Here is a 26983-nt window from a genome sequence, read left to right as displayed (position 1 = left end):
TCGAAGTTCCCAGACTCAACTTGTAACATTTGCCGAGGACCAGCTCATACACGTGGGCGGAAGCCAACAGACAATGGTACTAGATAACACCACATCGGGCATGAGTTTAATAACTACAGGGAAGGTAGACCCAAAACCAAGTCGAGAATGTTCAGGTCACGATGAACACCGTCTACCTATCTTGGTAGGTAACTTTTACCAACTGACGCTCATCAACTCCATGCCAACGCCGACCACCATGATCTCGCACTTGTCGCTCGACCTGGGCACTTCTCCCCCTTCGGAACTGCTTGGGGCTTGTTGGTCTATTCCATACTTGCGGACAACTTCAACGCCGCTTACATCGGCAACATATGTCCACGCCGAACTCAGTCTCTCTACCTGAATCACTTCGCACAGTGTATCGTGCTGTGATGTGGTCGCATGAGGCCGATCGCGGGCACTGCCAGTCTCTGATACGTCGATGCGTGCTCTCCACGCTTTCACGCGCTGATCGTTCCCAACACTGACGATGGTGGCAGTGTAAACGTTTGCCGTTCCTGATACATCGGCGACCTTGACCGCTGTAAGGGCTGCAGCGTGGGCTCGAGGGATGACCACTGTTCGAAAGAGTCGATCGTTCTGTGAGAGATGGCAATTTGAAAACAGGGTAACGGCAAGCGCATTGTCATCTCCACCTGTTGCGATCAAAGAGGTTGTTGTATCGAGAGCGATGATGTCCATTGAGAGAATACTGCTTTGGTGGATTTTGTGGAGCCTTGTCGTGTCTGTTGACTGTGCAGCTTGTATATAGTCATCAGAGCCCGGGTCCAGGAAAATGCCAAGCTGATTGAGGTTCAGAAACCCATTTGTTCCAGCCGAAATCATCTGCGACGGAGATGATAGCAAAGACGTCTGCATGATACAGAACGAACCATAGTGGACCTGGTGTAGAGTCACAAATGTGCCTTGGTTGCGTACTGCGGCTGGGGTGTATTCGAGGATCTTTGACTTGCCATTCGAATATGCCAGTGTCACAATGAAGGACTCATGAGAACCCTCCCCTGGAACGCCAACCCCCTTCTTGGTCCCTTTGATACGTAAATCAAAATCCATTATCCTCGCGTCAGAGTCCTCGTCTTCCTTGGGCATGACATCCCAGAGAACCGTCCCAACTTTGATGCAAGGCACATCCGGGGTCAGCTTCCACACTAGAAATTCTTCACGACCAGCACTGCTGAAGAGATAATCTCCTGAAGGAGAAAAAAGAAGGTGTTGTAGCCCTGCATTGTGTCCCCTCAGAGTAGCTATGCTACGAAAGGCGGCGTCATCGAGCGCGTTATGAGGCAGCAGACTTCCTTCTCGAGTTGCGAGAGGTGCTGTGTGATGTTTCTCGCCATCAGAAAGCAGGGAGAGTTGTATATTCGTATCTTCCGCTCCTGTGGCAATCACAACGTCACCATGAACAAGTTTTGGGCTGCGAGCCACTGCCTTGATTTCTCGGCCGTGGCCACCAGTCCTTATGACTGTATGATCTCGCCCATCCCTCATGGACCAATTGAGACTGCCAGCTTTAGTCCATATGAACGACATTGTCCCGCCGCTGGTGCGGATGTCGTCCACTTTTGAGATCGTGCTTTTCGACGCGATTGAATCATAGTATACCCAAGTCCTGTGTGCGCCGCCACATTCAACTGAAAGCAATGTTGACTGTCTGGTTTCATTCCAGACAATGAAGGACGTCGAGCGGAAGCCATATAGGATTAACTCATTTGAATCTGTCCCTAGAGACTCTTCGCCTAAAGTCAAATAGGACCCTTCGATATAAGGCCCAAAAGGAGGCCTCGATGTATGGATTGTCGAAAAGGTTACATCTGGTAAATTTAGTCGATGGGCGGCATAAACACCATCGCGGCCTGTCGTCAGGAAATACGCGCCGTTTGTAGGATTCCGCGACTCATCCGGAGTTTCAAGAATTGTTATCGAGGATACACAATCAGTACCATGGATGTGTCTCACGCACAAGGACGCTTCTGCTACACTTGATTCGGCTGCCACAGCGGCATAGACAGCGAGCGCACCAGCACGAGAGCCAAGTACCAATGTTTGGCTTGACTCGTGGTAACAACATGCTGCCACCACAAACGAGTCTGGAAGAAGAAGTTTCGTGTATCGGCCTCGAAGTGAATTTCCTTCTCTCCTCAGCCAGATAGCCATTGTCTCTTTATTCGCCAATGCAGCAACGACGCAGGTAGGACCTGCAAGGCGTCGATTAGTGCAAGCGACCTGGAACCACACGATGCTGAGTGTGGTGGGTAAAGATACGGCCAGCAAAACGTTGTCTCTGTCGGTCGTAAGTGCGAATAGACCACCTCGTTGTTGAGCTATTAGAACAACCCCAAGCGTGTCAGCTCGACACATCATGATGCCACCACGGAGAGGACTGTTGTAAAGATGTGTATATTTCAGTTCACCGTTCTCATTAATTATACTGTACACATCCCCTGCGTCGGTGCTCGCAAAGCACGTGCTCCCCGAGATAGGCACATACTGTTTTAGAGCCTTCTGTGACTTTGTGATTTCTTTGGCTGGTATTGATGTCTTCGATGGGTGATCATCAAGGGCGTTGAGCAGGCTAAAATGTCTGCATACAATCTGACCATCAGCACCACCAGTAAACACGACCGGACCTTGGTCGTCATTGTCCAAACACATAGACCATGCATTTTTTCCTGAATGATGCCGATCGCTGCATAACGACAACAGGTTTATACCCGCTTCTGGTGTTGGGTCTAGGGACCAGAGCTGGCATACTGTATCTTCTCCTCTCGACAACAACAGAATCTTTGTCTGCTCGCTCCTTTCTAAGGGGCCAGCAAAGTGAACACCCCAAATACGGGATGCATGGCCCCATGCAGAAGCGACTTCGGATTTTTCGCTGTTGCTGAAGTTTCCAAAGCCAGTCTCTGTCGAGATAACACGGTGATCAGGCTCCGAAGACAACTTGCCATGGTCTCCGATATCCCACACTCGAATTGTGCGATCATCACTACAACTTGCAAGCAAGCGAGTTGGCCGGTTACTTAGAACGAGTTTCGGGGATATTGTGACACCGAAAACAGAACCTTTGTGCCCGTTAAAGGCATGCTTTGCAGATGCATGCCATTCTAGCTGGCCACTGCCATTCCTGGAGCATGTCCAGACCAGGATCTCGCCAAACACGGTTCCAGCGGCAACGATAAGCAGGTTCGAATCAGCAACACATAAGTCGCCTGAGTAGAGGAAGGATCCCGGACCACGAATCGTGTGCAAGGTGTTCTGATCTATGTTGAGTGCATGTCCATCTGTGGCGACGACAAAATTCGCTAGTATATTATGCGCTGTAAGCACGAATATACCCAACTCGTTGAAGACAGCATCGAGAATCCAGTCTCTTATGTCCACTTCATCCCCTAATTGAAGATCGAGTTGCGTAGCCTCGAGGCTAGTTATGACCAATCTGCCAACTCGCACCAGCTTCCCTCCCCAGAAAAGAATGCTGAGTACATTGCTGGTGCTCCCAGTCAAGGTGTCACAACGCGTGTGAAAACCATGAAGAGGCTGAACTTTGAAGATCTCGGTAGAAAGAAGAGTCTGTCCGTCCTCTCCAAAAATCTCAAGATTAGGCCCAGCCCCAGCGAGAAGAACTCGGCGTCCGCCAACTCTGGTGGCGTGAAGAGCAGTGACTGGAAGACAGGAGGCTTGCGTCTGCCAAAAAAAATTTAGCGTTCTGTTTTTCGGGACAGTATCTGAGAAGCGTACCTTGATTGAACATGGCATTGAGAAAGCTGCCACTGGAGGAGGGCTTAAGGGTCAAAGAAGATTGGTTAGTCTATGGACATTTCCCAACCATGGATTCATGTCACCCGTTGCCTTGTATCACTGGGCATCGAGATGAGGTGGACAGGCACCGAATTGACCGCCAAGGCTGAACTGTGCCAAGACCCATGTTGGCCCCTGGAATCAGTGGCGGCGGCCGGGGCTGGCGGCGCCAATCAGCGCATTCACATCAACATTGGCCTTGGACTTTCCTCTCGAGTGTCCTCAGTGCTCACTCACTCGTGCATTCACCAGCGTCTGGAAAGCCACAGCCTCATTCACCGCCAGGGTCCGCTCGCTTTCGACCTCAGTCGCATTCAACGTGATTCTCCATCTAACTATGACGCCCGTTGTTGTGAAGATACCCAAGGCCTAAGCCATAGGTCATTGGGCGCCGCGTGACGCCTCCACAAGTCGCGTCCTTCATCACCGCCAACGCCCTCTTCACAGATTGGTGCGCTGTAACTCAGCCCCCGACATGATGAGTGGCTTTTTTCGTATGGCGACTCCAGCAACACACCGTACTCCCACAGGGGAAGAAAACAATACTTCGCGCCAACCTCCGAGCAGATTTCCGACGCTCTCAGCGTCATCGCCTCGTCAAGGTCCAAATGCCAGCAATTTTGATGGAAATCCGGATGACCCCATTGTTTTGAGCGATTCGGACGATGAAGACTCAGATCACCAGCCGGGTTGGGTGGACCTGACATCTGACAACGAGCGTGATCGTTCACTCAACCCATGGCGTCGGGTCAACCATAAACCGCAGCAGTCTACGTCAAGTCCCTCACAGTTGCGCTCGGCATTCTCAACCAGGCAAAGTCCACAAATCAGAGACAGTGGACAAGCTATCCTCCCTAGGCCCGTAATTATAAATCAGTCCTCTGCAGGAGCACCACGCATTGTACCACGGCCTACTGATTCTACGGGAGGACAGACAAATCTCGTGGGACGTAGAAAAGCTCTAGATTTCTCTGCTCGGAAGCCGCAAGTGCAGCCGAGAGGCGGGTATGAGGTGAGAACGGGGATGGCAGAAGCCCCAGTCTCTGGGAGGACTTCTCTCCAAACTTTCTCAGCGGCCTCGATATATTCAGACCCTGCACACCAAAGATCTCCTGAGGAACCGGGACGTGTGCCTTTCCGGCCCACAGCGACAAATTCTCAAAGCATTGTCAGACCGATCTTAGCGAACTCCATCAATCAAACTCTCCAGGACCGACACAAGCGTATCGCTCCCAACCTTTTCAGCCAAAACGTGTACAGATCCTCACGAAGTTCTCTTCCAGATACGATCAACGATAATTCAATACGCACGAATAATAGTACTGAGCCTCCAGCTGAAGATCCTCGTTCCGGTAGGTCTGACCACTCACCATTGCTTAGGGAATATAGCACAACTCAATCGAGAGGGCCCGTAAGCAGCGCTGTAGGGGCTTCTGCTCACAATGGACAACATGCTCATGGCCCTCAACCCAGTATCTCAGCGGAATCATCTAGCCTCCCATTGTATCGCCTGAGACCCGTAAACCCTGTCCACGAAGTTATCGGGCGGCCTTCCAACGGGACAATGCGAGCATCTCCAGCAGATCAGGAGAACCGCGCTCCCGGACTAAGGTTCGAACGTCCAGTGGAATCGGCTACTCAGAGCATTCTCCGGCGTACGAGGCCAGAGCATGAAGAACGAGCAATAGGTGGTGCGAGGACCAATGTACTCTCTGGCGAAGCAATTGAGCGAGGAAGAAAACCCGACCAAAGGGAATTCCTGCCTGTTCACCATATACCAGAGAAGCAAGCCATTGATCAGAATGCCCAGACGGACGGCGCGACTGCAGAAATGATTGAGGACGACAGCTTCGCATCTGATGATTCAAATACAACCCCTTCCGTAGCTCGCATCGAACCCAGACTGGAGACAATGAAAGCCATCATCGAGAATCTGAGAAAAGACCAACAAGCATGCCGAGAAAGATCGGTGCAAGCCGAGCTCAGGCAGGCTTCTGTGGATATGAGAAAGCGAAGTGGCCCGGTGGTTGATGCTAAGGCAGCTGACCCTTTCGCCGTTCTTACAGAAAAACGTCGATCTGAATATGCAGCAGAGTCAGCCTCACTGATCAAGCCCCAGAGCAAGAAGTTGCAGCTGATTCCAGCGTGTGAGACGTCATTCTGGACTGGTGGAACAATATTGCCAAAGTACAAGGCCATTGGGAGAGTATCTTCAAGTTTCCTTTCGCCCGGATTCCGGACAGCTAAATATCATCCCTACGATGCAGAGGATGAGATACAAGATCCAGATAAGACGAGAAAGTATGAAGAGCGATATCAGAGGTTGAACAACAATTTTGAAAGCTTAGTCGCCCAGCGACATTGTCAGGAACTTGTCTGGCTGTGGAAGCCTTGGGCAGAAGACCTCTTGTCGGTTCTCAAGATACAGGACACCGATGTGCTATACTTTTTCATGATGGCACACTTTGATCCTGAGCGTCACATTGAAGTCGGCGATATTCCAAAATTGAGGGAGGAGCAATCCAACAAATGCCGATCATGTGGACTTGGCCCTGACAGTAGGCGGACGCACTTCGAAGAAACCTTCAGCAGTCTCCCAAAACCTGACGACGAAACCCTTGCGCTTGCTGGAATCGCGGCATATGCCTTCCATGAAGCTACCGACGTGAGTCTCTGGCATATAGCACTTGGTGGGCTCATACAGCCACGGTATGAAGACCCCAGTGCGAAGCGCAACAAGGATCTCGAACTTTGTGTCATTTGCTTCCGCCATCAATGTCCCGATCATGGTTCATATGAAGAGCCTGCTGAAGATGTTTCCGGAGCTAAGGACCCCGACGAGGACATCGCCGCCTTTATCAGTGACACCGCTTTCATCAATGATGAGGAGCGAGATCACAACATCCGGAAATTCATTTCGCTTCCAATGCGAAATAAGACTGGGTGTGAATCGCATACATGTGGGATTTTCTGCGTCGACCCTTCGCGAACTCTGAGGCAAATCCTCGGTAGGCAAGCGGACGGCACAGTCGACGGAGACTTCCGTCCAGTTACACAGCGCCGCCATATTCTTGAGGACGGTGAGCTCTGCGGGTCATCATGCTTCTGGGACACCACTCAAAGACGCAATATCAAGATTACAGAGGTCAAATTTCAACCATTTCAATCACACTCGCAGAAAGTGGTGGTTGATAAGGCATTGCAATTCTACCTCAACAACAAGCGAGGGCCGTGCCTCATTGCGCAGATTGTTAAAGATGTCAGTTGCATGAGGATTTTTGAGTACTTTATTTGGCGTATAGCAAGCAAAGCTCACCCGAGTGTGGATGGGGAGATCACGTCTGACAGTAGTACCGCTCAGCGGATCAACCATGCACGAAAGAAGAAGAAGCCGCCGCCGCCAAACATTGACACCTCCTGGAGTGCCGAACTAGATGATCGAAAAGCATTCGTACCTTGCTCGCACGAGGGGCCTTGTTACAACAATCCGGCCTGCTCCTGTTCCAAAAGCAAAGTACATTGTGAACGAATGTGTGGCTGTGACGAGTCATGCAAGCGACGCTTCCGAGGCTGTACGTGTACTATGCGAGGAAACAAAAACTGCTTCAAAGATAGCCGGTGTGACTGCTGGTCCCACAATCGCGAATGTGATCCGTTCCTCTGCGGCAAATGCGGCGTCCTCGAAGTCCTGGATTCCAACAACAAGTACAACGAGGAGATCAGGAAGGGACGATGCAGAAATAATCGCATCCAACTCGGTCTGCTTGCGCCTACTACCAAAGCGCCAAGTCAGGTCCAAGGCTATGGCCTCTACAGCAAGGCGGCCATCCCTGCTGGGGAGTTTATTGGGGAATATACTGGCGAAATCATCAACATCCGCGAAGGAGACAGAAGAGGGGCAATGTACTCGGTGCTGAAGCAAGAATATCTTTTCAAAATAAATGTCACCCAGGAGATCGACGCTTCGAACTATGGAAACAAGATGAGGTTCATGAACAACTCGCAGCTTGACGAATATATCAATGTTGAGCCGAAGAAGCTCTGGTGTAGTGGAGTGGTGCGGCTGGGCCTCTTTGCGAGGCGCTTCATCGAACCTGGTGAGGAACTCCTCTACAACTACAATTATCCGGAATCTGTCAGCAAGCATTTCTGGGAACCGGGCGAGAAACCAGCAAATGCCAGGAGAGCAATCCCAATGGCATCAGAGCGCATTGCGAGGACGACCGAAGCCAATGCAATCACAGCGGAACAATCCAATCACCCCATCAGAGAGGAGAGTAGTCAATCACCACTATTGTCTCGCCATGCCAAACGCAAACGGCCTCCCGAGGACTCCCCCAGCGTGTCCAGCCACAGGAATCTGACTCAATCGAGTGGTGAAGGCAGTTCGACCGAAGAAACACTGGAAGTACCAGAAATTTCAGAGACAGATGATTCGGAGTACTCCGAGACGAGTGGTCAGGTGTCTGAGGGTGGTGAAGAAGCCGATGAGCTCTCTGGTGATGAATCCGAGCTCGACCCCATTCAACTTCTACCTACGAGAAGGAGGGGTTCGCGCCCGTCACTGCTGACTGGCCGGGCAACCTCGAGGGCCAGTAGTCTAAGGCATAGTACAGATGGTGGGAGTACTAGGTCTCGATCGCAGCAGGGTAGCAAACCTTCGGCAACGTCAAGCGGGCGACGGGGAGCTGCAGGAGGAAGTGTCCAGATGGTCAAGCGCAGGCGCAAAATCGGGCCTAACGACAGAAGATTAGGTGGGAGGTCGCAGCAACTTGCATGGCAGACAAGAAGAGCAAGGGAAAATCAAGAACGAGGTAACACGGCCGCCACCAACGATGTTTGAGAAGGTGTGCGTAAGCTCTCCGTCTACACTTTGAAGATGCGAAGATGGTAAATACACAGCGAACACTTGGTCTATGTATCGTTGACGGGCACGGTTGACAGGAGATCGGTTCCCTGATCGCCATGACGATGAACTTGGACTTGGACTCACTAGACGTCTCTCGCCAAGATCAACAAGCCATGCCCAAAGTTAACAGATATGAGGATAAGTACGAGCAGGGGGCGGGACGCAGGTACTCCGGCCATATCTTCCTATGTACCAGTAGAACACCCACCGACTACCTAAGTCTCCACAGTAGGTACCTGTCCCTACAGGGCCTTAGCTAATGAATAATGCCAGCCCATACTCATCCTGGTCCTCGTCCTCGTCCTCGTCCGCGTCCATACACGTCGAGGTGTCCTCGTAGGAGCTTCTTTGGCGGGAGGCGGCGCAGCGACTCGTTCTATGACATCAGCAAGATTGAGTTTGTATGGGGACTTTCTGGGTGGCTCCAAGTAAGTACTAAGTTACTACAACGGCGCTCGATGACGTGAGCGGCTTGTTGCTTCGACGACGAGCTTCAAGCCGCTTTGGGACAATGCCACCAGCCTGTCTGCATCGTGAGCAGTTATTAAGCCCGCCCATCCGGTCTTCTGCAGAGTATCATTTTTCCTCAGGTACGAGCACACATACAAAACACCTGAAGACCTGAAGAGGACGTGTACTACCTCACATCATACCACGTCAAATCACACAGCTTCATCAGCTTCAAGCTTCCCTAGCCCGGCTCATCTTTTGTACCTGCGCCCGTTCGCGACCGATCCAACTCTTCTCTGCAACACCACATTACCCGCCTGGTAAGTCCAGCTTCCCTTTGCTTGTCTTGCACTTCTCTGCTCGAATGTTCGCGAGTGTTGTTGTGAGGCAGTCTGGACCTTGCCAATGACGTTGTTGGAGGCCAGCATCCACGCTGGTCTGAGACACCATTGACAGCGTCGGGATGACAGCTCAATATTGTGCGCATGGCACGTACTAGCGAGGATGTGCATAATTATTGCAGGCGGCGCACGAGCAACGAAGCACATGCTCGGCTCCTCGTATCTGTACTAGCAGCTGGACATATGCAATGATAGTGCATGGGCATCGGCCGGGGGCTCACTAGGCTGTGGCTGGGGGCGTCTCTGAAGAGCCCGGGCTCACTAGGCTGGGCCGGGGCCCTTGACATCAGGGGGAAACTCAATCCAGCTTAGGCTTCCCTGGGCCAGCTCTCCAAGCGATGATCCAGCTGCTCACCTGCTCTACGCTGCCCTGTGCTTGGTCTCCCGAACCCATCCGGGACGTCATCAATCCACACCAGCAACCGCTTCGTACTTCACCTTCACCTCATCTTCATCCTCAATCCGTCTCACACAGCTTGGTCGCCTGCCTTTCCAAGTCCATTTCCCCTGCATATCTTTCTATCCTACCTCTCAACACTGCTACTGCTGCTGCTGCTGCTGCTGCTGCTGCAACTCGGATCGCAACCTCTCAAGCCTTCACGCTGACACTGTCCTGCGCACTCAGACTTCCTCGGGCCCCTCCACCTGAAACTGCGCCTCTCTGCTCACATTCCCCAGAGTCCGCGTACGAACCCCGCCTCCTCTCACCACATCCCTTACCGCACCGCTACAACCTCTCACGATGCATCGCACGTACTCTATGCGCCAGTCGCGCGCTCCCACAGCTTCTCAGATTGAGAATCCCCCGCCGCCGCCATCTTCCACGAAGAGTGGCCGCCTCTTCGGTAAATCAAACTTTGGTACGTCAGGCCACGTCTTGTCGCATCATCCGTCTAACAACCGCACCCCTAGGCCATGCTTTTAGGAAAGGAACTGCTGGTGCCTTTGGCCCAGATCTCGCCAAGAAGCTCTCGCAGCTCGTCAAGATGGAGAAGAACGTCATGCGGAGCATGGAGCTTGTAGGAAGAGAGCGGATGGAAGTTGCTGTAGGTTTCGCGAAATAGGATTCATGCACCCACAACGACCATGCTAACGGTTTGCTCAGCAACAACTTTCCCTATGGGGTGAAGGTTGCGACGAGGATGTCAGCGATGTCACTGACAAGCTCGGCGTCCTCATCTACGAGATTGGCGAACTCGAAGATCAGTTCGTCGATCGATATGACCAATACCGCGTCACCATCAAGTCTATTCGCAACATCGAGGCTTCCGTCCAGCCATCCCGAGACCGCAAACAGAAGATCACGGATCAAATCGCTCAGCTCAAGTACAAGGAGCCCAATAGCCCCCGGATCGTGGTGCTAGAACAAGAACTTGTCCGCGCCGAAGCCGAGTCACTCGTTGCCGAGGCCCAACTTTCCAACATCACCCGCGAGAAACTCAAGGCTGCATTCACTTACCAGTTTGATGCCATCCGTGAACACTGTGAAAAGGTGGCCATCATCGCTGGATATGGAAAACACCTGCTTGAGCTGGTTGACGACACCCCCGTCACTCCCGGCGAGACCCGTCAAGCATATGATGGGTACGAGGCTTCCAAGGCCATTATCCAGGACTGCGAGGACGCCTTGACCAACTGGGTAACATCACGAGCTCAAGTCAAGCCCAAGCTTTCCACCCGCACCCGTTCCCTTAGCCAGAGAAGAAAGAACTCGGCCAAGCGCGAAGGTGGCGTCGACCTGGCCAGTCAAGATCAGCCTATGAAGGACGATCGCGATAGCTGGGTCCCTGCTGGTCAGCATGGCGAGTATGAGCAAGAAGAAGAGGACGAGGAGGAAGAAGAGGAAGGCGAGGACGAGCACCATGCCGGCACAAACGGTGAGTTCCCTAAAAGCCGAGAACACTAAAGCATGGCGGATGTGCTAACGTAATTACTAGGTCAACATCAGGTCCCAGCATGAACGAACAAGACACCGATTGGCCACCCTTTTCCGCAAGAAATTCCGCCGGTAGATTGACGGTTGACGCAGCATGGACGAATGCCGGTAAGAAGTTGAGATAGTCGATGAGGCAAATACCCAGGTGAATATTGGATGGCGCAGGCAGGTGTGTATTTGTCGTTGCGCAATTGGTAATCGAGACATGTAACATTTGAGACCAAGCTTGGGAACGGGAGTGATGTTTGGTGAAGCGTCAAATTTCACGTGGACTTCGTACGTGGTGTTTTCTCTTCTCCTTTCCAGCCAAGTCAGCGATTCCAAGAACCAAGACCAGCGTTTAAGAGTTGATTTGTGTCATGGAGAAAAGGGGAAGAGATATCAACAGGATGCGCGCAACTCAACGAAGACGAGTTCGGATTTTGTTACTGCAGTCAGTCGATAGCCTTAATGAAATAATGGAGGCAGTGTGTCGAATTTGCGTGGCCTTGTGGCTGAATGATTTCTTGGGATGCCCTCGTGAACCTTAGCTTGTAGGACCGAGTATGCCGCATCGAGAACTTGGCCTGGAGCTGACGAAGAAGTACGTGTGTGTATGTGTGTCTACACACATGTCTGTCTATGCCTGCGTATCTATGAATAACGCGTTACGAGTACAACGACGTCGCTCCACGTATGTCGGGCGGTCGCAGTCGGTGGTCGTCTTCGTTTCCTCGTTGCGTATTGCGTGCGGTCGCACGCCCCTATGAAGTAGTGTGTGTCCCTGGTTTTACCTCGAGGAGAGAACACTCACCGACGCAAAGCTCCTCCTGAATACCGCGGTACTACCGACCTACATCAAGGTACCTCGTACTTTTATGGCCGGGAGGGGTATTGGTCGTTTCTCCACAAAGTGCCAACTCGTACGTCGCACGCCCGCATACCTGAGCCCCTTGAGGTATGAGTACTCGCATGAAGGAGCATGGAGAGAGTCGAGTGTTTGGGATCAGGATTAGGGCGCGAAATGATGAGATGATCAGGCACACATACAAGCATCATCATATACTACGGTATGTGTGAGTGTGACATTATTCCACGCGGTGCCTGGGACGCCGCTTATTAAAGGCTGCATCTATTAATAGAGTCTACACGCTGCACCCAGCCATGCCATGCCATTGCACCCTGCGTACTCCGTACAGGAGTGTGGGTATGCCGTATATTAAGGTACAACACCTATTGTAGTAGTCTGGATTAGTACAATATTACCCATGCTGCAGATCTGGTAAGATTTCTTTCCGCCTTCTGTTTACGGTATATTGTAGCGCCAGCTCGGGCACCGTGGAGTCTGAGATACCTGGGTAGCGATCGGACATGGCACGACTCGCCCAAGCCACATGATTGACGAAATCAAAAGATGGATTACGAGCCAACATGTCTGTTTCACCAACAAGGCTGACCAGGTCACAAGAAATGGTGATCCTAGAAGGTCAAAGGCTGTTAGGGTTCTCCGTTACAAGAGGCGTCATCTGAGGACACCATCTGAAGACGAACGGAGACAAGGTGGTTTGCGTATACACCTAAGAAAGGTCATCCTCCAATTCCTCTTCTTGGTCCTAGGCACACAACTGGATCTGAGATGTGGCGAACCGATTCGAATCAGGATTCAGGATCCAAGGATCTACTGTAGTCATTTGGGGGGGGGAGGGGGGGGGACGGGTCCTGTGGGAGCGGCAAATGCAGCTGGAAAGAGAAACCGAGTGTGGGTTGAAGTGAAGATCAGCCACAACGAATTCGTACCGTCGATATTGTACTCGTAGTACTCGGTGTGGGAACCCTAGAGTGCAGACCAAGGTATTGTACTGTACACACTGCATTCCGTAAGAGTTTGAGCTGGCTATCAAGATACGAATGGCCTACCTGATACTCCGTACCTAGCGCGTGGAAACAAGAGAAAGCATACGAATCTGTGTGTAAGGAAAAACGACGAGGACGAGGCCACTAGCTGAGCCACTTTCTACTACGGGACTCTTGACTGTGCCACCTGCTCCATACGACGACGCCCAAACGGGGATACAATTCTCGGACTGTGTTGAGTGTGGTCTGCCAGGTACAGTACCTGGTCTCGTCGTTGATACAAATACTGAGCCAGAGCAACCCGTACAGAGGTTCTAACTAGATCCAAGGCAGATACAGAGTACTTCCCGTTGATCGGTATCACATCTTTCGCTGTTCTACCACTCTGTCCCTGCAGAGTCCTTCGCACAGAGTCTTTCGGTTTCAGCATCTCCGCCCTCCTGACAAACGCCTCATTGAAACCTTCGTTCAGCCCATCCTCACTCCACGCACAAACCTCGCCTCGACGAAGAAACCGTCCTGTGTGCTTCGCCTACAGCTGCGGCTACTTATCACCTAAAACGCTATTTAGCACCTTAATTGAGGCCTAGTTCAGTGAGGCTGCGGCTCAGGTGGCTTCGCCGACTTAATCCCAAACGGCGGCGGACCCTTTTGAGTGCTTACGGCCCCCCAAGTTCAGCTTTCGGACTCCAGAAAAGCCACCCATCATTTGTGATTACTTGTGTTGGTGTACTTATTATTCTCGTCGAGTCTGCAATTCCCATCTCAGCAGTTCCTTTACGAGATCCTACCACGAATCACTCTAGCCAGCTTTCCCATCATTGTTCCTTTCCTTCGACGTCGTCCTGCGACCTTCACCGACCAGCCTTGGGTTGAATCTCTTCCCCGCACGAACCCAAGAGTCCAACCTGCAAGTCCAAACAGCCAGCGCAGCAGTGATCTGGACTGGAAGATCAGCGGATTGTTCATAAACTGAGACAGAGGACTGGGCATTTGGCAAAGGCCATCTTCACATCACCATCATGGTCTCAGCAGGTCGTGTGTGCTGTATCACAGCTCCATTCCTCCTCTCTATTGGCGTCCTGGTGTGCCTGGTACTGGTATTCCTCGCTGGTACGCATGAGCGAAACGACACGCTTGACGACCTATACTTTCTCAAGGTGAGCTCTTTTATACCCGTCCGCCATTTACTGTACCTGTTTCCTTCACAGAAGCACCATGAAGCTAACATGTGTTTCGTTTCGTGACAGATCGACCTGCGGAACATAACCCTCACATCCTCGGCCAACCTCTTGGGCGATGACACCTCCACGAACACGACCGTCCTAGGAGGCGCCCTTCAAGCTGCCAAACAGTCCCTGGGCCTAAAAGACTATTACACCATCTACCTGCGGAATTACTGTAGTTGGAACGGCGACGATACCTACGCCAACTGCACCGACCCAAAAGCATACTTCTGGTTCAACCCGATCAAAGTCTGGGGGTTGAACGACACGGGCATCGACGTCGACGATTACCTCCCCAAGTCCTTCCGCCATGGGTTGGACGTGTACCACGACGCCAGCAAGGCCATCTTCTACCTGTACGTCTTTGCGCTCTCCGCCGCATGCGTCACGTTGTTGGTCGGCCTCTCTGCCATCTTTTCCCGGTGGGGTTCGTTCTTCACGACCTTTTGCGCCGCCGCCATGGCCATCATGATTCTCGGCGCCAGCATCACAACCACGGTGGTGTACTATGTCGTCAAGGGGGCCCTCAACGAGACGCTAAAGAAGGATTACGGGATCAAATCGACCGTCGGCACGAAGGTGATGAGCGTGACGTACATCGGGACGGCGTTGGCACTGGGCGCGGGATTCTTCTGGCTCCTCAGCGTCTGCTGTTGCAGTGGACGGAGTCCGTACAACCCTGGCAGCCGCGAGGCAAGACGCACCAGGGCCGAAAAGACACCCTACACGTACGAGCGTGTCGGTAGTCCGTACTTGGGTCCCAGCGATCAGCAGAGTGTGCCGTTGAACACGTTCTCATCGGCACCACCCAGCTTTGCACCACAGCCTCAGCATGGTACAGCGTATGAGCCGTTCAGGCCACAGCATGTGTGAGGAGGGGTGTTTTGTTTTGTTTTGTTTTGTTTGTATGATCTGTCTTGAGAAAGCTAGCAAGCGAGATAGGACAAGGTTTTTGATTTTTGATTTTTGATTTTTGATTTTTGTTCTTTAAAGAAACCGAAAATCGGGTTTTGCATCTTCAGGTTCATTGGTGACGAGCTTTACTATCCTTGCGTGCCTAGGTATCCAGGTGGAATACCTACATAGGTACCTAGGTACTGGTTTGTCTCGGTGATGGTGATGGTGATGGTGATGGTGATGTTGGGATAGGCGTTAGATGAAAGGTACCTACCTTACCTACCAAGGTAGATAGATATACCTTTGGTTTTTTTTTGGGTTTCTCCATGAGCGCGCATTGCATGCATGAACGGGTTTACTTGTCTTTCGAGAGAGAAGGAAGTGAAGGAAGGGCAAATGGGATACGCCACACATGAAACAACGACAGGATTGGCTTTGCGACCAACGGTTCAAAGAAGCACAGGCAGACAATGGCAATGTTTAATGGAAATGATCTATATATTGACGATGATCGATGATCCCACCCCCCCCCTCCCCATAAATTGGACTTTTTGGAGTTTTCGTTCATTGAGGGAAGTGAGTGTGTGCGTGAGTGAGTGAGTGAGTGAGTGAGCGGTCGAGGGTAATTTTGTGACGTTGGTTACGTGACTTGACTTGGACTTGGACTTTGTTGATCGCTGCTCACTTTCTTGCGTATTTGGTCCGATCGTGTGTGCCTAGGTATGTAGGTGAGGTGGTTGGTGATACATGGTAAGTACCTACCCGTGTATGCCCCCCCGGGGGGGGGGGTGGGGGGGGAAGAGGCCTATACGTAGCAGACATTTTCACGGTGGGTGGGTATGAGGGGGTTGTGCGAATGAGGGACGGTACGAGGACAGATATGCGAAGAAGGTATGAGGGCACGAGTGTACCTGGTAGGTAGGTATGTATGTATGTATGCCTGTGGGTTTGATGATGATCCGTCGTGAAATCGTTTGAGTGTGTGTTTCTCCATAGTACGCTCGCCGCCCGTTACAAGACTTAAAAGTGTTATACTGTAAAACTAACTACTACCCCCCACCTTTGGTTTTCACGACCAAAACCTCTCCTCGGCGATTTTGAAACACCTGAGGGCATTCTCGTTGAACTCGTCGGGACTCTCGAAATTGCACGTGTGCGCGCCCTTGGTGACGACCCACTCGGCACCGTCGACCAGGTCGCACAGCTCCCTGGATTGGCAGTGGGGGATCAAGCAGTCCCTCTCGCCCACCAGGACGAAGACGCTCATGGGATTGGCATTCGACGACGACGGGGGATTCCCTGCTTCTTTCTCTGTAGTTGTCGTTGCTCCTGCAGCTCCTGCAGTAGCTCCTCCTCCTCCCCCTCGTCCTCGTCCAAGTCTACCCACGACGGCTCGACTGTCAAACTTGGTGATGACGTTCAACTGGGCCAAATAAGCGGCGAGGCCCATGTCGCGGTCCGCGTCGGCCGTGACCTCGTCCATGGCCCTCACCAGGTCCTGCTGCGTCGGGTCGGCGAACCACTCGGGGGTGAAACACCAGAGCAGGACCTCGCGGCTCGCGTCGGCCACGGACATGCGGGTCGCCATGTCGCGCCACAGCGAGAACATGCGCGTGCAGAACGGGCCAGGGGCCGCGTACGTGCACGTCAGCGTGAGCGAGATGAGTTCGTCCTTTCTCACGAGGTTGGCCTCGTCCCGATCCAGGCCGGCACCTGCCCCTGCCCCTGCCCCCGCCCCTCCTCCTTCAACAACGTCGCCCGTACGAGTGGTCGCAGAGCCGTCGGCCGGCAGGCGGGCGTACTTGAGGGCGTAGGCCTGCGCGATCATGCCGCCCATCGAGATGCCCATGACGTGGTACCGCGGGAGGTCGAGGTGCTTGACGAGGGCGCGCAGGTCGGACGCCATGTCCGCGGCCGTCCACTGGACGTCGTCGTGCGCGGTCGACGCCGGCCGCGAGGAACCCCCGACCCCACGGTTGTCGAACGTCAGCACCGAGTAGCCTGCGTTGATGAAGGCCGTGATCTGCGCCTCCCATGTCACTTCTGTGTCGCCGAGCCCGCCGATCAGGATCACCCAGATGCCCAGCTCCTCGGGCGGGGTGGTGGCCGTGCTGTAGTTCGACCCCGGCCCGTACTTGTGTATGGTGTAGTTGATGCTTATGGTCGGGGAGACTTTGAATATCTGCATCGTCGCTGTGTATATAGGTAGGTCCCTTGGTAGGTCCCTCTCTCCGCACTCGATTTCGTGAAAGGGAAGGTAAATGTTGTCGCGCAAAACAAACAACAATGAAGGAAAGAAGTGTGGTTGACAATGGTGCCGAGCAGATGACTGCTTTCCAGTTTGTGTTTGCTCCCTTTCCTCTCAGTACTGAAGATAACGAGGATTGTCCTTGGACGTAAGATGATGATATATGTCAAGGAGATAAATATCGCGGCTGCCCCCCCACCCTGTAGTCCGTGCTTTAAGCTTGATTCTGGCGTGGTACAGAGCGACGACAGATCTGGATATACTACTACCTAGGCGCCTACTACTCTGTGGTCGTGTCACCTTTTCGTGAGCTTGCTGGAGACGAGCTCTGAGTTGAAGCCCGTTATCGCAAGAATTAATAAGACACGGATAGATACGGGCGTCTTGGTACGAGGTACATAAGTAGGTTTATTTATTAGTAGACAGGTCCAGACCACGGCCGTCGACTAAACCACATTGAGAACCTCTCAGCCTCGCACAGCCTCGTCAGAGCAAAAGTTCAGATAGTTGCGAAGAACAGCTGGTTTCCGACAAGGTTAGGGAGTCCGTACACACTGGAAAAACGGAACGTGCTGCATGTTTTTGTTTGCCAAGGTTGAACTTATCTCGTTCAATTCCCATAACTCCCAGAATCTCACTTTCTTTTTCTAAATGCAAAAGAGAATCTAAATCCCTCTTCTAACTCCTGACTGAGTAAGTAGTGTCTTTGGCTGAAATTGAACCCTCTCTTCCAACGCCTAGCGCTCGACCGACCATCCAAGAAAGAGATATTCGTCATAAAAACCTACCATGCCAGGTGAAATTAGAATATGCAAGGCCTTTCCCGCATCTGCCCCTGCCTTGGTCGTACACTGTAAAAAAGATAATATCTCATAGACTCATGTGGCTTTCCCCCTTCATGTCGTCACCACCACGGCCATCACCAGTCCCAAACCCCAAGTCATCCTCAGTGTTGCTGCTCCTTCTCTTCATCAAAATTCAGATGGTCGACATTACCCTCGTCATGCCCTTCTCCAGCCCAAGTGTGACTCCAGTACGTGATGGCGTAGCTGGGCCAGTGATCCGTGGCCAAGAGCAATTTACATCGTTCGGCTGAAAAGGATCGTCTCGTCGCCCAGCAGACGTCCCGCACGGCCTCGCCATCTCGCTGCCACGAGTATGGAAAGATGTATTGGAAGGGAAGGACTTCGACCGAGTGGCCCAGACCCCTTCGGGGGGTGAACTGTTTCGCCGTCGGGTTCTTGGACACCCATTTGTCCATATTCTCCCCTCGGAACTTGCCGTCCTCGGCCAGGTACTCGTTGATCTTGTTGAAGAGCAGCGCGGGCCCAGTCGTGTCTTCTGGCCCCTCATCACTTGTGCCCTCGTGCATGGTCCTCATGACGTGCTCGAGAACAATGAGAAAGAAAGGGTGGCCCGGTGTCGAAGCCATCCATGCGTTCGGAATCGAGTTTGCTTCTTCCGTGTCCACACCCATTCTTCCAAAGAAGGCCTTTCGGCCGTTCTTCTGGAGGTTGTACGTCGACATCGGTCTGGGTTTCGCATGGGACACTGTCGATACGTTGTACCTCTTGAACAGCTCATCTGACGGCCGGAGGCATTCGACGTCGAGATCTGCATAAACACTGATGGTTTAAACGCTGTCAGCTTTTTTGTTTTCGTGGGGCCTTGACACGCTTTGCGTGGCTGAAATGAACGGAGCCGTTATCAGGCTTGCTTTGCTTACCCTCCAAACATGTACATGTACAAATTGCGCGCCAGGTCTGCTTTGTATATGACGCCAGGGAGCGCCTGGTATGTCGATAGTAGCCACGGGAAATGCGTTGCCACCAGCTTTTCATTATCCTCGTCCGTCCACAAGATATACTCCCAGTCTGGGTGTTGTTGCCGGCATGACGTGCTCCACCGCTGGAATTTGGCCGGCAGCTCGTTCGACGACCAGCTCTGGTGGAATAGCTTGGGCACCGTCTGGAGGTCTTTCGAGATGGGCCGCTCCATCAACTTGGCCGGAGTGAGGTATTTGGCCTTGGCCCCGGACGACGTTCGTCGTATAGGGTCAGGTCCATAACTCTGTCCTGTCAGGGCTAGGATAGCCAGCGTACCGAGGACTATGCATATGGCCCATCGTAGTGGTTTCCGCGACCTGGAGTACTGATGGAGAGGGTTTATATTGCGAGGTGCAGCCCCCGCTTCCATGATTGAAGGATAGCGTATACAACGACACTAAATGCAGAGTGTAGAAATACAGTAGAGCAAGAAACGAAGGAAGAGCTCGACGCGGACAAGGCGACAGCAAAGAAGGAATGAAAGCCGGAAAAAGAGAGGACGAGAACGTTCGAGGAATGTCTCTGGAATGCAGTCCAGCAGCAAGTCTTCTCGATACTGTAGAGGTTGCAACAAGGGGGGGAAGGTAAGGGGAGATTGAGTTTTGTGACCCAGAGCGAAGGGATACCAGTGACGACAAACGCGTGTCTCGTTCGCAGGCCCATGGCCGATAAGAAGCACCCAATGCCTACCTGAGTACGTACGCGGACAAGTACTCCGTACCTAAAGTGGTTCAGACCCGGGAGCAAGCTAGGGAAGGCTGGTTGCTCTGGTGGTGCGCACATGTCTCGATGGTGACTTGGGAAAGTTACAACAGCTCGAGGTGCAATCTCAAATTCAAGGGCGTTTGATGACGCCCACACCAAGATCCGAGATGAAAGATCGAGGCGACGCAATTCGTCAGACGCAGCCACCAGCGCAACCCATGAAACAGCCGGTCCAGGGAGCCAATGCAGGTCCCCGAGTCTTATCCGAGATGGAGGGCTCGCTAGGCTCACTAGGCATCTCTAGGTTCAAATTACCTGCCTAGAGGTCTCCTGTCGCCAGGCGCCCGCAGGCGTCTCCAGGGCTCTCTAGGCTCTCTTAGGCACTCTCAGGCTCCGCCTCTCAGCCGTTTCCCAATTAAAAGAGCTGCTTTTCGGGAACAGGCGGACAGCACCTAAACTGACTCCCATCCCTTTAATGATTGCTCTCGGTACCTGCATTAGTTTTGCTTTTCACTATCGATAGCAGTCCATAGTCTATTAACTAACTAGTACTCGTACCATACGGCGCGTTTTCCTCACAGTCGACGTGTCTCACACACTTTCACATTCCGTCATCGGCAAATTCAAGAACGATTCAGAATCCAGCAAAAATGTGCCAGGTCTGAATCATCAGGGACTGTGAGTTCTCGGTGCTGGGGTATTGCGAAGCTCCTTGACATTATGGTTGAGGCCTCCCTCACTCAGTCTTCAACATCAACGACTTCCACATGGCCAACGGCCGCACCAATTTCCTCGATACCCATTCGTGCTGGCGTGGAGTCTGGATATTGACTCTCAAAGATTGCATTCCCCGCCAACATGTTTTCCATATTCAACCGGGTAGAATAAACCAGATGTTGGGAATTCGCGTTCTCAACCTTCCTCTCATTATCTGCTCCATACCCGATATCACTCCATTTGCTTGTGTTTCCCTGTGGTCGCGACACTCCCACTAGCTGAGGGAAAACCGAGATACATCGGAAGTTATACGCCTTAGTCTCGCAGAGATTAGCTAAGCCCCAGTCCACCGGTTTGTTGAAAGGCACCATGCTCATATAATACAGAACTTTACGAGCGCCTTGCTGTGAGATGGCGTAGCTAGCTGTGCAGACACCTCCTCCTGCTTTGAACACTATTCTTGTTTTATTATCACTCTCGGGGCCTTCCCAATACGACATATCAGGAACCTTGACGTTTTGTCGGTGTTGAGGCGGCTCGACGGTCGGGTCATTGGGTATGACAAAGAATCGACGCCTTCTTTCGGGATAGACCCATGTTCCACAGTGTCCGATCCAAAGAATGTCCCACCCGTCGCCATATGGAGATATGGGAATCTTATCATCGGGGGTCTGTAGCATGACTCTTGATCCGCGGGCAAATTGCACCAATTGTTGCTTAAAAGCGACATCCCAGTCAGCGTCATCCTCGAAGACCAATGCTGTGGCCACTCGCTCGCGGACAATCCTCTGAGCGACGTTCAGATGAGCTCTCCAGCAGCCGATAGCATTAGGGCTTTGCTCCATGGTCTGGCCATCTTTATCAGTTTTGACTTGTCGGTCAATGGCCCACGTACCTACATGTGGCAGTGCCTTCTCCGGTACTTCGTGGCCATCTACTCCATCCATCTGCGTATAGCTGATTTCCGAAAATGCTGCCTGCAAAGCGAATGCATCTCTTTTGTCTGTACGATGTGGAAGCGAAATCATATACACTTGTTGAAATCCCAATGTTTCATTTTGTACCCGATAGATTGATCGGTCCTTGGTGTATGGACTTGCGTTGAACTTCCGTCTGGATGCATCCACATGTCGAGCCAAAGAGTTGGCAGCATCTGGAAAACCCACAGTGCCGGCGTGTGGTGGGCGAAGGCATAGGGCAAGCAAGAGAACTGTGAACAGAAGCACGACGACGATGTACCTGAAGCGCAGTAACACGATGGACATCATGTGTTGCGTCAGGCGTTCCTCCTACTAGAGTACAAACAAGATTGAAGAATCACTCGGCATGAAAGACAGATGCTGAACTCGGATCATGGTATTTCGAGTGGATAAAGATGGTTAAGCTGAAAGAATGCAGTATGAAGACAGCTTCGGCGGATCGATCGGCAGACACAAAGGAGGAAACGGAGGATTCACCCTCGAGAGACCTGGGTACTTGTAGAGGTGGTCCTGTTATTTCTCGAAATAGAACCTTGGACTGGACGATGGCTTACCAGACCACCAAAGCCCTTTGGTGCTCGCCAATCTGATTGCAATGAGCGCGGCCCTTGCATTCATCCTCCCTTGCCGACGCCACACATGTGTCGCCGCCCTGGAAATTCCCAGGTTGCACCAAACAGGTTGGGAGTATTGAGAGGTGGTTGAGGATATGTCACATTGCACAAGCACCGACAGAAATTGGTCCCAGTGTCGAGAGTCTTTGTGGAAGCGTGTTGTCCTTTGCATCAACCCCCCATTCGGTACGATGCGAGCATGATCCGCCCGCATTATTGGTAACTGCGTCGGCAATGTGACACCAATTCAGCCCAGGGCCGACCGCGGCGGGACGCTGAATAAAAGGGTCAAATATATGGATGTATCCCAAATCGAGCGGCGGAGGGTCTTTATTCTTCCTGACCTGGAGCTCAACGTCTTGGTGCTGTGAAGGGTTGTGATATACACAAGCCCAGGGAGCCGTCAGGAGGCTTACCTAATATCCTCCGGAGCCTTGTTTAGCGAGTCTAGAAGCCTGTCAGCCTGTCACTGACGCACTGACTCGCCGAGAGTTATTCTCGTCTCGTAGTTAGAGGCCACCGGTGGAAGGGAGGCGCGCCCAAAGACAGCCCAAAGTTCCTGCATAGGTATGTACCTCAGCGACCTGGAGGCATTGCCCTTCACCGACTGTTCTGAGCATATGGGTCAGCCTGAGGTGGAAACATGCATTTCCTCAGGAGATTGTTTCAACATCGTTGAAAGAGTACCCCATACGACGAAGATCTTCTCGTGTTTACGGGGAGCCCGACAACACCTCAACTGATCTCCCGTCTTGACTGGTACGGAGGACGCACAACACATGGCGTATTAACGCCCAGGGGGCTTCACGCTAGCAACCCAGGCTAAACCGCCTATGGGTAGCACCGTGAATCTGGACTTTCGCCATGGCCCAAGGCATTCCGCAGCATGCGCTTGTCCTTTTCCTCTTCACCTCGACTCCTGTCTCCCTCGTGTCATGCTACCTTGTTTCAGCTCCTGCTCCATTCCTCGACACTTCGTTTGCGCTTTGCCAACATGCAAGACTAGGTTTCGGCATTCAAAGGTTCGCAAAGAACGAATGGCACTGGCTCTCGAGCGCCTCTACTGTCAATGGCTCGTCGATCGCCAATATCATGCTCGTTCCCTTCCCTAAGGAAGTCGTCGTTCACATCAAAAGGCCAGACGACAGAGGCCGGCTAGAACTGTTTCGGCCCCATGTACTCGGTCGTACTCCTTGACTGCCCCAGTGCAGAAGGATCCTTCGTCAGCTCCTTATTTCAGCCAAGCTTACTTGAGTGGCTCACTGACTCGTCCGTATATGGCTTTGTGCTGTCATCTACTCGGTTGTTAGCCTTCTCCGCGTTTTTTTCTCCCGTGGTTCGAGACCTCTTGTTCATTTTTTAATTTGCTGACTTTTGTCCTCCTTCTTCCTATTTATTTTATTACGTTGTCGCCGTTGCTGCTTGTTGCTGCTTGTTGCTTTGTGATCCCTCCCTTGGTTGCTGGACACCACGGTTAATACTCCAGGCTTTCACACCGCCGTCCCTCTGACTGTTCTCCTGAGTAAGAACACTACCGATCACACTTCTACGGACCAAATTGTCCTTCGAACACGACACCGGAATGGATCAGGACAAGAGCCCCAGGCTCCAGGTCAACGATGCCTCTTCGTCGAATGCCTCGAATCCGAACGTGCCTCTCTCTCCGATTGTAGACCCATCCTTCACACCAGTTCCTCTGCGAATGAAGACCCATACCTCGCTGGACTTGGACGATTACTTCTCTGGGCCTCGAGATATGGACCACCATTCCAAGGTGCCCTACTTCCTCCGTTTGCATGGCAGTGTTGTTCCCAAGATGATTCTGCCTCTTGCTTTTGTCGGAGCTTGGGCAACAGCCGTCACTTGCATCAGCAAGTTTGTCCACAACCTGGGCATCAACTCTGTTCTCTTGACAATCACCGGTTTCGTGGTGTCCCTTGCACTGTCGTTCCGATCGACAACCGCATACGAAAGATACATGGAAGGCAGGAAATACTGGGCACAATTGATAGTCACGTCCAGAAACTTGGCTCGGTTGATTTGGATTCACGCCTCTGAACGACACAATGTGAGCGAAGACCAAGGCAAGGCCGACCTCCTGGGCAAATTAACCGCCCTAAACCTCATCAACGCCTTCGCCGTGGCTCTCAAGCATCACCTGCGGTTCGAGCCTTCCGTCGAATACCCCGACCTCCAACCACTAGTTGCACACCTCCACACACTTGCCGGCGAAGTAGACCAGACAAAGCTGCAACCCAAAAAGACAAACTCGTGGAAAACCGCAGGCCAGTACCTGGGCGTGAGTTTCGCAGAGTCGAACCCTCGCAAATTGATCAAACGATCCGGCGAGAATCTCGGTAATTTGCCGCTGGAAATCCTGACGTACCTCTCGTCGTACATGGACTCGATTATGAAAAATGGACAACTGAGTGCACCAATTCACCAAACACACGCCATGAACAACATCACCGCCCTGGCCGAGGTGCTGACCGGCACGGAACGCATCTTGACCACTCCGGTCCCCATCGCTTACTCAATCTCCATCTCCCAAATCACTTGGGTCTACATTCTGGTCCTTCCATTCCAGCTCTACAAGTCGCTGGGCTGGGTGACCATTTTTGGCACCCTACTCGCGGCGTACATCATCTTGGGTCTAGCAACGATCGGCTACGAGATCGAGAACCCCTTTGGCCATGACGTGAACGATCTCCCGCTCGACTCGTACTGCCGCGAACTTGCGGCTGACATTGATGTGTTGACGAGCATGCCGGCCCCAACGGCTGAGAACTTTATCGCCACCGCCGAGAACAAGGTGCTGTTTCCGTTGAGTATGAACAGCTACGATAACTGGAAGTCGCGCTCGCTTGTGGACATCCGAAAGGCGCTACGCTCCAAGGCCACAACTGCGGCCTCGACGCTGACTTTCGAACGTGCAGCGGCTCAGAGCCAAAGTACGAATGAGGCAACTGCTGTTCCTGCGGTTGATCCTAGCAAAGACAGACCTGAGGGTGATGCCTGTTGAGGAGCACAGCATATTCCATTACATCCTTTCACGGTCATCAAGCGACAAATCTGATCATTGGGCTACTCTCCGTTTTTTGGGGAGGGTAGAATGGTCGATCAGGACAGGACATGTGGTTACGCCAAAAATCGAGACCGTAATCTATTTGAGGTAACCTGGCTCCCTAAGTACGGACAAATTGTCACAAAAAGCATAGCGAAGCATATAAAGAAAGTTACAGCATATACAGCACAGCACAGCATCAATCATGTAAATCACAATGCACTTCACTTGGAAAAAGAGTTGTCTCTTCAAGACCGAGGTCACATCGCTCCAATGGAGATTATATGTTCTTTGGCGTAATTTTGTCTCTCTCTCTCTCTCCCTCTCTCTCTCAAGCATCCTTGCTTTTCTCACCCAACTCGCGGGGCATCTCTCCGGCCTCGGCCATCTCGTTCATGACCCTCTCGGCGACCTTCATGGCGTCCACGCCGGCCGGCACGCCGCAGTAGGTTGTGGCATGCAGGATGGCCTCTCTGATCTCGGTCTCGGACAAGCCGTTGCGCCTGGCGCCCCGGACGTGCACGGCCAGCTCGGGGGCGCGATTCAGGGCCATCAGCATGCCGATGTTGAGGAGCGAGCGGTCGCGGCGCGCGAGGCCCGGCCGCGTCCAGGCGTACCCCCAGCACCACTCGGTCACGAGTTCCTGGCCCGGCCGCGAGAACTCGGTGCTGCCGTTCGCGAGCGCCCGGTCGACGTACACGTCGCCCACGACCGCGCGGCGCATGGCCAGCCCAGCGTCGAAGAGGCTTTCGTGGAACGGTCGGAGCGCCGGGTCGGTGGACGAGGTGACCTTGGGTTTTTGTTCCGACATTTTATTTTTTGGGGGGGGGAGGTTCTTTTTGAACAAGTGGCAACTGATAAAGTGTGTGGGGGTTGTGTATGGACTGAAGACGACGGTGTTGATTTTGTGCCTGGCGTCTCGTGTCTGGTGTGCTGGTTACGTCCAGCGAGCTCGGGAGGATCCTATCTGTACGTCTCTCTTATAACTTCTAGATCCACCGAGTTAGTCGTCAAAGAGAGAGTGTGTGTCTCTACAAGGTACGACGAAGGTAGTCCTGGAAGAGATCTTTGGGATGGATGGGTGCACAGAAACGAAAAGAGCAACGCACGTACACACCTGGTTGGGGTAAGATAGGTCAGGTAGAGAGGTAGTTGGGGCGGTCTCAGGACTTTGCAGGTCCAGCTGGTACTGTAGTAGAGGGAGGCAGGGTAGGGTATGTTAGGTATGTGAGAATGGCACAACGATTTCTGCCGGTCCTATGGGCCTTTTATTTATTTCACTTCCCACTGCACGCCCACGCACGCGCAGAGAGTCACCCGCAGCGCTCTACCGGCCC

The 26983-nt window shown here is 52.5% G+C and overlaps 9 protein-coding genes across 9 annotated transcripts; 4 read left to right on the top strand and 5 right to left on the bottom strand.

The window, feature by feature from the left end:
- Window positions 1–195: 195 nt before the first annotated feature.
- On the bottom strand, window positions 196–3798 carry PV08_04758 (uncharacterized protein; the record flags this gene model as incomplete). Its single annotated transcript, XM_016379103.1, has 1 exon — window positions 196–3798. One exon carries the CDS (start codon window positions 3796–3798, stop codon window positions 196–198), a length of 3603 nt encoding a protein of 1200 aa, XP_016237780.1.
- A 538-nt stretch (window positions 3799–4336) lies between these two features.
- PV08_04757 (uncharacterized protein) lies at window positions 4337–8683 on the top strand (the record flags this gene model as incomplete). The annotated part of the gene is made up of 1 exon (XM_016379102.1): window positions 4337–8683. The coding sequence occupies one exon, from the start codon at window positions 4337–4339 to the stop codon at window positions 8681–8683; it is 4347 nt and encodes a 1448-aa protein (XP_016237779.1).
- A 1659-nt stretch (window positions 8684–10342) lies between these two features.
- Window positions 10343–11506, top strand: PV08_04756 (uncharacterized protein; the record flags this gene model as incomplete). Its single annotated transcript, XM_016379101.1, has 3 exons — window positions 10343–10460; window positions 10513–10646; window positions 10706–11506. 3 exons carry the CDS (start codon window positions 10343–10345, stop codon window positions 11504–11506), a joined length of 1053 nt encoding a protein of 350 aa, XP_016237778.1.
- Window positions 11507–14391: 2885 nt separating this feature from the next.
- PV08_04755 (uncharacterized protein) lies at window positions 14392–15468 on the top strand (the record flags this gene model as incomplete). The annotated part of the gene is made up of 2 exons (XM_016379100.1): window positions 14392–14529; window positions 14620–15468. 2 exons carry the CDS (start codon window positions 14392–14394, stop codon window positions 15466–15468), a joined length of 987 nt encoding a protein of 328 aa, XP_016237777.1.
- Window positions 15469–16561: 1093 nt separating this feature from the next.
- Window positions 16562–17680, bottom strand: PV08_04754 (uncharacterized protein; the record flags this gene model as incomplete). The annotated part of the gene is made up of 1 exon (XM_016379099.1): window positions 16562–17680. One exon carries the CDS (start codon window positions 17678–17680, stop codon window positions 16562–16564), a length of 1119 nt encoding a protein of 372 aa, XP_016237776.1.
- A 1006-nt stretch (window positions 17681–18686) lies between these two features.
- PV08_04753 (uncharacterized protein) lies at window positions 18687–19936 on the bottom strand (the record flags this gene model as incomplete). Its single annotated transcript, XM_016379098.1, has 2 exons — window positions 18687–19365; window positions 19467–19936. The coding sequence occupies 2 exons, from the start codon at window positions 19934–19936 to the stop codon at window positions 18687–18689; spliced, it is 1149 nt and encodes a 382-aa protein (XP_016237775.1).
- A 1075-nt stretch (window positions 19937–21011) lies between these two features.
- PV08_04752 (uncharacterized protein) lies at window positions 21012–22253 on the bottom strand (the record flags this gene model as incomplete). The annotated part of the gene is made up of 1 exon (XM_016379097.1): window positions 21012–22253. One exon carries the CDS (start codon window positions 22251–22253, stop codon window positions 21012–21014), a length of 1242 nt encoding a protein of 413 aa, XP_016237774.1.
- A 1911-nt stretch (window positions 22254–24164) lies between these two features.
- Window positions 24165–25604, top strand: PV08_04751 (uncharacterized protein; the record flags this gene model as incomplete). The annotated part of the gene is made up of 1 exon (XM_016379096.1): window positions 24165–25604. One exon carries the CDS (start codon window positions 24165–24167, stop codon window positions 25602–25604), a length of 1440 nt encoding a protein of 479 aa, XP_016237773.1.
- A 373-nt stretch (window positions 25605–25977) lies between these two features.
- On the bottom strand, window positions 25978–26457 carry PV08_04750 (uncharacterized protein; the record flags this gene model as incomplete). The annotated part of the gene is made up of 1 exon (XM_016379095.1): window positions 25978–26457. One exon carries the CDS (start codon window positions 26455–26457, stop codon window positions 25978–25980), a length of 480 nt encoding a protein of 159 aa, XP_016237772.1.
- Window positions 26458–26983: the final 526 nt, after the last annotated feature.

The sequence above is a fragment of the Exophiala spinifera genome, assembly GCF_000836115.1.
Source record: "Exophiala spinifera strain CBS 89968 unplaced genomic scaffold supercont1.3, whole genome shotgun sequence".
NCBI lineage: Eukaryota > Fungi > Ascomycota > Eurotiomycetes > Chaetothyriales > Herpotrichiellaceae > Exophiala > Exophiala spinifera.
The sequence above is the reverse complement of the archived record's forward strand: the minus strand, read 5'-3'. Positions and strand labels throughout refer to the sequence as shown.